The 11876-nt window shown below is 36.0% G+C and overlaps 2 protein-coding genes across 3 annotated transcripts; one reads left to right on the forward strand and one right to left on the reverse strand.

Moving 5' to 3' along the window:
• Positions 1-914: 914 nt before the first annotated feature.
• LOC128860972 (sorting nexin-33) lies at positions 915-3643 on the reverse strand. The gene is made up of 3 exons (XM_054098796.1): positions 2749-3643; positions 2024-2673; positions 915-1788 (listed from the first exon to the last, which is right to left on the reverse strand). The coding sequence occupies exons 1-3, from the start codon at positions 3514-3516 to the stop codon at positions 1497-1499; spliced, it is 1710 nt and encodes a 569-aa protein (XP_053954771.1). The 5' UTR covers positions 3517-3643; the 3' UTR covers positions 915-1496.
• Positions 3644-4402: 759 nt separating this feature from the next.
• On the forward strand, positions 4403-7448 carry LOC128860971 (uncharacterized). 2 transcript variants are annotated; one of them, XM_054098793.1, is made up of 8 exons: positions 4403-4541; positions 4781-5026; positions 5116-5443; positions 5510-6081; positions 6150-6456; positions 6517-6828; positions 6973-7146; positions 7219-7448. In XM_054098793.1, the coding sequence occupies exons 2-8, from the start codon at positions 4791-4793 to the stop codon at positions 7258-7260; spliced, it is 1971 nt and encodes a 656-aa protein (XP_053954768.1). In that variant the 5' UTR covers positions 4403-4541; positions 4781-4790; the 3' UTR covers positions 7261-7448. The 2 variants fall into 2 exon arrangements, with proteins under 2 accessions (XP_053954768.1, XP_053954769.1); XM_054098794.1 differs by having other exon boundaries at positions 6526-6828.
• The last annotated feature ends 4428 nt before the right edge of the window (positions 7449-11876 follow it).

Consider the following 11876-nt stretch of genomic DNA (forward strand, 5'->3'; position numbering starts at 1 on the left):
AATACATTCATAGACGCAAAAGTAGCATGTGCAGCGCGATGGCCACTTCGTTGCCAAGCCGTTCTACTATACAACACAACAAAAACTACTTCATTCATAAGCGCTAGCGCTTCTTTATAAATGGTGAATCTCTTACAGTGGATCTACTATTTAGAACACAGAAAAAAATCATTTAACATTTGTGCGACTCATTCTATTAACATTCTCTAGTATAAGCAAGTATGTATGTAAAGGGTCTTCCAATAATAGGTGTTATTTTGGAATGGATTGCGCTATCGAGAGATGATTAACGATTTTCTATGGCCGGAATCGGATGGTATTGATCTGGACAACGTTTATTTTCAACAAGACGGCGCTACGTGCCACACAAGCAACGAAACCATTGATCTTTTGCGGGAAAAGTTTTCGGACCGTGTTATCTCTCGAAGAGGTGATCACAGTTTGACACCAAGATCTTGTGATTTAACACCTTGTAACTTTTTTTCTTTGGGGCCACGTGAAAAGAAGGTCTGCGCAAAAAGCCCAAGCTCGATTCAAAGATGGAATTCGTGAGGCTATCGAGGACATAGGGCATCCACCTTGCAATTCGGTTATGAAAATTTTCATGAAAAGGATATTGTCCTGTAAGCGTGGCCGTGTTGGGCATTTGCCTGATGTTATTTTCCACTATTAACGGCATACCTTACTCTTTATAATGAAATAAACATCCGATCATTTATATTGTATTAAAAAATAACATTTTTCTTTGAATATCAAAATAACAATTCTGTTTGGAAAGCCCTACACACACAAGCGGTTACACGTTACCGGAGCGAGCCGAATTTTTATCCGTCCAAGAACTGTTACTTCAGCACAATTCCCCAAACATTTATAGAGAATTTTTATGCTGTCACAACAACAACATAATTAACAGTTAATTGTAAGCCAACCCGTTATATTTTCTGTAAACTTGTATATTTGCATATAAAATATCTAATATTTAACACTTTAATACGCTCCAATTAGATAATATTCACAATATATAAAATACTATAAATGAAACAAATACAGTTAATTGAGCCGATCGAAAACCAAAGTACCCAAGTCGTAAATGCACGTAAAATTAAATGACTATAAATAACTGTACATCAAATGATTGCACTACTGTTATGGATATGCCAACATGATCACTTTTTATATAAAATTTCATGCAACTTTTATTTGCATTACATAATAAACCCTGCTATATGAATAGAAAATAGATTATTTTTAATAATTACGTTAATAATGCCTCAACAATACATGCAAGCATACTTGCAGATCATTCTTCACAGAAAATAGTACTAAAATTTGACTCTTTGCAGCTGGGGCACTTAAGTTTTCGCCGTTGCAATTAGAATTTAATGAAGATATGAGACTTGTTTTGGATATATGTTGTGCTGTGTTTCTATTGTTGGTTTCATGGTGATCTAAAGCAGTACAAAGCGGCTAGGGCTCAGGGAACAGCGATTAGCAAATTAGTCAAACTGACGGTGTGCTTCTTGCAGTCTATTAACTACGTTGGAATAAAACTTAATTTGTTCCTCAATAAATGATTTTAGCGCTTGTTTCAGATGTGTATCACGCTCTTGTTTAAAATGCGACATTTCAGCCATTACAGCGTAGGAAATAACATCGGTACGACGATTTACCTCGGCCATTTGGGCATTGCTCATCTTTTGCTCAGCGGTCAAACGTTCACATTCTTTGCGCTTTTGCATTGCTCCTTTATGCGTTGAAAGGATATCAGGGAAGCTGTTGAGGACACCTCTGAAAGAGAAAAGAAATGGGTAATCAGGTAGCATAGAAGTTCAAGAAAATATGTATGTATATTTATACTAATATAGGTATAAAAAAGATTGATAAGTGAATTAAACAGTTGAAAAGATAAGTTACAAAGGTAGATAAGCTTTTAGAAGCAAATACTATGTCTCTGTATAACTTTAAGGGTCTCACTTTTGTTTACTATTTTCATAGCTGTATTGTAACATGCAATATATTTTACCTGTATATATGCAAACGATCGGAAAATGGTATCCAGTCTAATTTTGGCTGATCACCGAATAGTTGTCCAATGCCTATGAAAATACCACCAACGCGTCCCACGCTTTCCGATAACGGCGTTGTTTTTGAAGGTGCTCGACGCTCATCAATGTTCAAAGCCTTCGCTAGATCTGACATACCATCACCAATACGTTGGAATTCTTTTTTACATTGTGTTTGATACCGTTTCGCTGTTTCGTTGGACAATGCCAAAAGGTTTCGAACTGAAGCATCCATCGCATGCGTGAACAGTGAACAACTCTCCATTTGAGCGTCTACAAGTGAAGGCAACAATGTCTTCTCAGGCGGTGATATAGCCCAACAATAAGTGACATCCACGTATGTGTCTCGTTCGGCTTTCCTTTTGCCTGATTTCCACATTTTATCATCATTGCAAGTCAAAAAATGATGCCATACTTCACACTGTGACATTACTGGATGACGGCACACCCAGTCCACAAACTCTTGTAACTGAACACGTCGATGCTCCACGAATTGCTCTTCATATCTGCCAGAAATTTGCTTGTCTGGCAACGGTGGAATGGGAATGAGGCAAAACTTTTCCACCAAACGTTCGTGTAACCAATCAAAATGTTTATATCGTCTTGATACCTGAAACGAAAAATTTAATCAGTAACACTTTGTTAATACATTTTTCGTGCTGTTATTGTTGCGTATAGAACTTACAGATATATTATTGAAACTTGGCGTTAACTGGTATGCAATAAAAGTTTTCATTCCTTTAAATTTAGACTCCTTTTTAGGGCTGGCCACAATTACAGTATACGACTGATGATTACTTTGCCAATAAAAGAAATTATCTATACTCGTTATATGTACAATCTCGTGATCAGATAGTTTCTCTTTATTCCCCAAGCCTAGTATATATGAATCGGAGCTTTTGCCGAACATACCAGACTTCTTTAAAGTAGCTGTGTTGTTCGGTGCGGCTGTTGAAGCTAATGACATAGTGTCATCCATGGGTGCTGCGGGCAGATTTTTATGGTCATAGTTACTAGCGGAATGTGTGAGTGTAGTGGCGTAAGCAGCTTGATTAGTAGCAGGCTTTGCCGCACCACTGGGTCCTATTTCGGAATAAGTATCGTTATCATCATCCCAGTCGTCTTCCCAATCGTCATATTCGTCAGCGTTTTGATCATACCGATGTATTGTGTCCGTAGTGGCAGCCGTGGTTGAGTTTGCAGTATTCGCAGGCACTGCGGCGGGAATATTGGTGTTAGCTTGATTATTGAGTTTCTGCGCCTCAGCGGCTGACAGCACCTCCACATATGCTGCTGGGAAGAGGCCAACCTTTCCTTTGCTGTTCTTTCCTTCCCACCAACCTTCGCCGACATCCGTTCGAGTAACAGCTAGGACTTCACCAACGTTTATTGAAATCTCCGACGAACCCGGCTCACCGGAGAAATCGTACATTGCTCGTACATACGATGTCATTTCAAAATAAATTTATAACTTATTTCAATGTTTAAACAAATTACATACAAAATTAAGTGACCAATCTAGCAATGACAAATAGGTGTTGTTCGAAAGTCGTAATCTTCAAAATGATTAAGAGGTTTACAGAGTTGTATTTTAATCCAAATAATCGTTCAAATAAGTGTTGCCAGTTCTAAGCAAGTAACCGAATTGAAATGGCAGTAGCTCCTCTATATTTTAAAAGGTATGTGTATTTTGGAAAATAATAATATGAGTATAGCAGCTTCTAGAGAAATGTTACTAAGCCCAGTTTTTCAAATTTTATATCAGAATGGCGGTTCAGTGCTACTTGGGGAGTGCCAGACTGGCACTTCAACCATTTCACCTACCTATAGAATGAAGAAAAATCTTTCCAAGTAATTTTATTTAAGTACTTGTTTGCAACATATCTAATGAAAGCAAATAGATTTCCACAAAATGATGAAAATTTTCTATATTCTTTGGGACCTATCACATATTCTGTGAGTATTTTGGACTTAGTACCGAATATAAACAATTGGAAATGAACAGGTTGTTATATATTTTAGGAACCGATTCGTTAGTTTTATTTTTATTTAAGTTTACTAAGCAACTTTTCACTCTAAGCTTGTGATATGTAAAATTTTATGAATTTGTAGGGGCATATGTATAAAATAAGAAAAGTTACTATTACTTTACTATTGTAAGGAAAGTTCTAGATTTTTGCACACAACGCCAGTTGGGCCAGTATTTCTCTGACTAAGTTTGACATAGTATATTTTATATAACGATGATTGTATGAAGCCATTTAAATTCAAATTAAATTGATAACATTTACGACTTAATAAATATAAACTGAGGCAACCCTTATAAACAGTTATCGGTTTTGTTGGATTGTAACTGTCATCGCTATGTCATCTAATTTAGATTACAGATTTTATTAATGGGAGTAAATTTGATGCTAAAATATAGTGTTGGCGTGGAAAATCCTTGAAAAATTATCTCAACATAATTGGGAAACGTTTGTGAGTATTTTGTTATTAATTTGATGAAGAAAAGACAAATAGCGAGAACATAATTCATTGCCAAATGTTTTACCAGTAAAGCCGGCTACGGACGGAAGTCTCATTGACTAGCGTGAATTAGGGTCGCTGTTCTTATTGTTTGCTTGATAATAGTTGTTTCGTAGTGTAAACAGTTTATTTTATTAATAAATTATATGTATATAGTTAAGGAGTAATACTATTTCACTAATTTTTGTTAGGCTTCTCAAAATGTCAAGTCTCGATATATACGATGATTCGGAGAATCTTATAAGCAGTGATGAGTACACCGAAGAGGATGATGATGAACTTATGAACGCCGCTATCAGTTCGCAGCCTAACAGAAAGCCCGGAAAATCTGATCGATTGTACAACAGTCCCCCGAGGCAGAGATCTGTTAAGAGGGAACAAAGGCTGCCGTTTAGAAGAAAATTATGCACTAAATACAAGTCGAGATCACTTAAATGGTATGCATATTCTGGTTTTCGTGCTTGGACATGAAAAAAAATTTATGAACTTAGAAAGACTATTATACATAAATTTTTTCGATAACCAGGCTCTATGGAAAAGCGAAACGTGAAAAAAGCAAAGAATATTTGCTGTGCTTGAGGAAAAAGGAATCACCCATAGAAGTATCTCTTCCGCGTGAAAAGGAATATAATTCATCTGATACCTGCAAAGAAGATAAAGTAACGAATAATTTATCGGAAACAATTGACCTTGATGAATCCGATGTTGAGTATAGTTCGCCCATTAAGAGCAAAGAAGAATATAAAAAAGTGCAGGAAGAAGAAATTAAAGAGAAGCCAAAAGATGAAAAGTTGGAAAAGCCAAAAGAGTTAGTGGAAGAGCCAAAAGTATTGGTTGAAACTCCTGCTATTGAAGTAAATATAATATATATATATATATTTTTTAACACAAAATATCCATGTTAATATATTCTCTTTCAGGAATCCGCAATAGACTCAAACGATAAAAATTGTTTGAAAAGAGCTCATTCCCCAACACCTACTCCAGAAAAAAATGGCAATGCAAATAAGAGACATCAACCAGAGCGGCCAACTTCAACACATTTGTACAGAGAAATCAATGAAATGTTTCCGAAGTACGATGAAGTTGTTGCAAGTCATGTAAAACACAAAAGTTCTACATCAGATGCAATCGACGAAAGTATGACACGATTGATGTTGGATATACAAACTCTGAATGATATATTGCAAACAAAAGAAACTGAATGGAATCGGTTGTTGAATTTAAAAAGAGTTAAGGAAGAGATGCTGGCAAGATTATCACGAGCGAAGCATGTATTGGGAATAAAAGACAGAAAATTTGAAGAGCATAAATATAATTTACAAGTATTGAAAGAATTAGAATCATATTTATCGGAGCCCCAGTCGTCGGCATCGACGTCGACGTCAGCCAATATTGGTCTTTCTACCACTCATCAGCTTATTGAAAATCGTGCCAGTATGAAAACGGAAGATTTACAAAAGGAGCGCAACAATACGAATCGTTTACAAAAGTCTGTTCACATACAATTTAAATTACTGAAATATTGTATAAATTAATTTTTAACTTTACCCTTTATAGCATTTTAATATCGAGCAACATCCTACAGCGTGCCGAAATGGCTAACTATGACATTAATGATGGGAAAATCAATTCATCACCTATTCACCACACGGTGTTTAATGATAATAGCCCAGAACTGCAAAAGTATCAGTATTTGGAACAGAAATTGAAGTCAAAAGTAGGTAGACAGGGCCCATTCATAGATGTTAAGAGTATGGTTGCGGATTTCCGGCAGCAAAATCCCGTTGTTTTTCCACGAGTTGGAAAGCGTATTAAAGCAAACGACTCTAGTTACAGCGTGAGAGCTCTGAGTACCCCGCCTGATGTGAGTTGCATGTTTTTGGATTATATTTCAGATTAATCCCTATATATACATTCTGTTAAGGTACCTCAGTGTATTGATGCCAACAGTCTGCTAATGGAGACGTCATATAATTGCAATGGATCAAATTATACACCAACGTTAGAGAAATTACTTAGTACAACGTCGCGTAACAACAGCCCCTTACATGTTAAGCCCAGTGCGCCAGCCACACAAGGTTTTAAATTTAACACAGAAAGCCAAAAAAGTTACTATCGTCTACAGAACGATGGCAGTTGCAATGAAATTTCCATAACGCCGGTGAATTGCGTTAATCGGTACCCACAAAAAATTCAGAATTCAAAATCAGGACTTCTAAGAACGGCACTAGATGTGGTAAATACATTATATCTTTAAATATAAGACTCCTAATTATATACATATTTCAAAATATCTATATAAATTAATCAACTCTATGCATTTTCATATCCTAGACGCTAATAACAAAATTTAATAATTTTTTTATTTTTCTTTTTTTAGAATTCCCAGCACAATAGTTACTACGATATGTCCGGTTATGTAAAATCTACGCATAAAACCATGCGCGATGTGCACAACAATGATCTACAATTATGCCAAGAGTGCAAGATGCATGAAGCACGCTTTGTTTGCGCTGGCTGTGGCAATCAGTGGTACTGTAGTAGGGATTGCCAGGTGCGTTAATATGTGATATTCATTCAACTATAGATTTTATTTGTTAAATTGGTATTTCCATGGTATTACTAGGTTAACGCTTGGGACAAACATTCGGAAGTCTGTAGTGAGTGAAATTAAAGAAAAACCAGAATAACTCATATTGACGCTGTAACCGTTTATGTGTTTTTCATAAAACATTATAAAAGTGTATGTCTTTAGTTTATAGAATTTCAAAATATTTCCTAAAGTTTCCATGACTTATGGCATCTTATTACTAAAAATTTAATAAACATAAACCATATAGTGTTATAGTCATTTAATTTATTTATCTCTTTTGAGGCATCCAAATCTCTTACCATCCATCAGTTGAGTTGCAATCGACTAACAACGAATATTGGGATTTTTTGAAATTCTACCGGGATGTGCACATACATTTCTACGAAATGATTGCATCATGAGGAAGTTTTGACTTATATAAATATGAGTCATAGACGTATAAATTCGAATTATTTAAATTCTTGGGAAATATCAATTGCCGCCGCAATGACTAGAATTTACTTTAAAAATATATCTAAATAAAGATAACTCTTAGGCAGGTATACACATTCAGCCTTGTCGCCTACTTGATGACCCAATCCATGTGATGGTCATTCTGCATGAACATATTTCAAAATTTGATTCATTTTTATGGACGTCACTTCGGGGGAAACATCTCACATATTTCAAAATGCGAGAGTTTTTACTCATGTAAAATTCTATATAAGAAAAACTTTAATTCAAAATAACATTAACTGGTATTTACATACATACATCATTAGAATTGCTTAGAGTAAAAAAAATACAGAAATACACATTTGGTCATTAAAATAGATACGCTATATTTCATTGTGCCGCTCGGGAAAAAATTGAGGCTATTATTGACCGTTATATCGAGTTTCGTTGTTGATTGCACAGATTCGGTTATTTTCAGAAAGTGTAATTTTGCATGGCCACTAAACGGCCACTAATTAAGTGAAAAATATTGAATGTAACGTAGGCAGCGAATTATATGGTTCGTTTAATAACTAATATAAATTTCATTCAAAGATGGGTCGTGCGGAGCATTGCGTAGTTAAGGAGCGAGGCTTGTTGGCTAATCTTCGAAAACAAATAAAATTGGGGAAAATTTATCGCTGGGCCACTTGGATGGTCCAAAAATTTTGTTGCAAATGCCCTTAAGCCCAAAAAATTCTCAGAACGACGTGGTGGCAAAAAGGCCATTGCAGCTGAAATCAACAACGTAGTATCAGCAAGAAATATACAGCTTCGATTGTACAACCTGAACAGACAGAATAACTCGTAAAGCTCTACTATTTAAACCAGCAAATTTAACGAAGATAATCAGTTTTGCTCAAGAGGACAAGACATGGTGTGGATCAGAGGGTACGAAAAAGTGGTATGACATACTTTGGAGCGGTGAAACAAAAAAAAAATTTATTTGGATATGATGCTGGGCGAAATGGCATACGTCCTAAAGGACAAGAGTTCTCCTCACGATACACGAAAAAAACAGTCAAGCACTGTGGCGGCAGCATAATGATTTGGGGATGCTTCTCTTGGTATGGAGTAGGAGCTATTCACCTCATAACCAATTTTTTTCATTGTTCACTCGGCTCAGGAGAATAGGGCCTCGACAAGACTCATCCAAGGTACTTGGTTCTGGGCTGTTATTTTTGCGCCGTCCCATGTGATGTCGGCATCTACTAGCTCGCGCAACATCGACCTTCACCGAGTATTCTTTGGCCGACCGCGACCTGTGCTCCCTTGCAGGCTCCAGTCCAGTGTCGTTCTCGTGATGCCAGCTGGTGGTTTTCTAAGCGTATGGTGGCCACAGGATGAGTTCCTCATTCGTTGATTTCCACAGCGCGTCGTTGCTGATGGTGTTCGGCCAGCATATTCTACAGAAGATGCGGAGGCCTTTGTTGACGAAAGATTGTAGTCTCTGTGTGATGGTGTTAGAGACCAGTAATGTTTCACTTCCGTACAACAATACTGGTTTCACACATGAGCTGAATATTTGCTATTTAGAGCGCCTGGAGATTTGCGAACTCGCTCATACTGTATGCATTCGCCCGAGCGCCGCCCTTGCTTTGTTTAGCCAATAAAATGGACAATTTTTTTTAATGGACATACTTCAAGAAGTGATGCTACCATTTGTTGATTAGAATAAGGCTCTTCGGTGGCTTTCTATACAAGATGATGACCCAAAACGCTCCCCAATGTTAGTACATGAATGGTTTTTATAAAATAATGTTGACATTATGGATTGACCAGTCCACCCTAAAAAACCGACCTTGAAAAACTTTGGGGAGATTTAAAGAAGCGAATTGGGAAGGAAACATTAAAAAATAAAGATTTATTGCGAAAAATCAAAGAAATATGGTACTCGACTCCCGCAGACACCTGCAGGAGGATTATCAATTCTATGCCAAATTGAACACAAAAAGTAATTGACAATTAAGGTGGCCACAGCGGTTATTAATTAAAATTCGATAATTTTAACAGCATGTTTAATAAAATCACTAAGTTCTTTTTGTATCGTATCTATTTCTGTTTCGTACCTATTTTAATGGCCTCATGAAAATTTCCTTTTTGTTACTATTGTCACCAGTTTAAGTTTTAAAAGATCCTTGAATAGTTATTTACATTTGGTATATGAATCTATGAATAAAAACCACATGCAATTTAATATTTGCTATTAATCTAAAAAAATTGCCTATTTCGCATTAACGTGGGGGTATCTATTTTAATGGCCATATATGTATGTATCTTGATTGCTTGTTTCTTGTTTTGAACCTTCGGCGATAATTTCATTTGTTTATTCTGCAATAAATGTATAAAAGGGAAATTTAATTTTTCAATTCATGTTTCAAAAAATCCAGTCGAATTTATTATAGAATGCCCACCATACATCCATATATATAAAAATTCAGCCCTTTTTCGCGTTGTGATGAACTTTACGGAGAATGGCTCAACCGATTTTAACCAAAATTTTAAGAATCGGATACCAGGGTCTCGAGAAATAGGCCAAAACGTAGACCCGGGTAACCCTAGGATGTGTTTGTACAATATGGGTAGCAAATGGAAGCTGTTGATGATTTCTATAGTATAGAGTATTTTTCATACCGTTTCGTGACTAGGGTCTCGAGATATAGGCCAAAACGTGGATCAGGGTAACCCTAGGATGTGTTTGTACAATATGGGTAGCAAATGGAAGCTGTTTTCTATAGTATAGAGTATTTTTCATACCGTTTCGTGACTAGGGTCTCGAGATATAGGCCAAAACGTGGATCAGGGTAACCCTAGGATGTGTTTGTACAATATGGATATCAAATGGAAGCTGTTGGTGAATGCTTTAGTACAGAGTATTTTTCATGCCGCTCCGTGACTGGGGTCTCGAGATATAGGTCAAAATGTGGACCTTTGGTTGTATATGTATAATATGGGTATCAAATGAAAGCTGTTGATAAGTGCTTTAATACGGGGTAATTCTCATACCTATTGATGACTAGGGTCTCGAAATATATGCCACAACGTGGACCCGCCGTGTCTTTGCACTGAATTAAACCAAACTTACACACATTGTTAAGTAAATATTGAACATGGGTTTCGTAAAGTTTGGTTGTAATTCGAAACACCGGCAACGCGTACAGCGTTTTCTTGAACCAGCCATAATGTCGTTTACTTTTTTAACGCTTGGGGCGCAACTGAACTGTCAAATTGACAGTGTGAGTTACAATGTGTCAATATTTCTTTCTGATTTGGACGCCATAAGGAGAAGACGTAAGTGCAAAGTGTAAATATTTTTTGTGAATTTTTTTGGAATTTGGAATAGTGGATTTTGGAACGAAATTTGAGAATTTAATGTGCAATCCGAATGTTCAAATGAAATTATGTTTTGTGGATTTATTTTTTCGGTTCATATGCGATAAGCTACGATACACCATGAGTGAAAAAAATGGTAAAAAAAATGAAATAACAAAAGAAATTTTTAAAGGATGCAAAAGAAGAGCACGAAAAATGCGTAACTTTGATGAAAAAATTAATAATCTTATCATGCAAATTGTCAACAATTATCAGAAGAAAAGAGATGATTTAAGAAAATCACAACAAAATAAAATAATCCTGACCATGTGGACTTGGGCTTTTAAACACATATGCATCGGAAATATAATCCACAAAATTGAAAAAAAAAACATGTTTTAAAATCTCAGAATACCATAATTACAATCATGTTTATTACAGTACAAATGCCAAGACAATCACGTAATCATATTGGTCGTTCGACAAATAATAATAGGCGCATGAGAAATGCCCGGAATAACGCGACATCAGAAGAACGTCAAGAACAAAATGAAGTAGTCAAACGATTGATGAATAATGTTATCCAAGCAACTATTTTAATTGGCAAATTCAAGAATGAAGACGTTCTAATACCAAGAATTCCAATGATTCCACCTGAATTGCCATTTGAATTCAAGCGTTTGCAACTGCCCATTCGTTTAGCATTTGCAATATCTATCAATAAATCACAAGGGCAAACTTTAGAAATATGCGGGATGAATTTAGGAGAACCAATATTCACCCATGGTCAACTATACGTTGGCTGTTCACGTGTTGGGAAGCCAACAACATTATATATTTACTCAAAAACAAAAAGAAAAACAAAAATATTGTTTATGCCAAAACGCTTGAATAAAGAATAAAGA

The sequence above is a fragment of the Anastrepha ludens genome, chromosome 4, assembly GCF_028408465.1.
Source record: "Anastrepha ludens isolate Willacy chromosome 4, idAnaLude1.1, whole genome shotgun sequence".
In the NCBI taxonomy this organism is placed as follows: domain Eukaryota; kingdom Metazoa; phylum Arthropoda; class Insecta; order Diptera; family Tephritidae; genus Anastrepha; species Anastrepha ludens.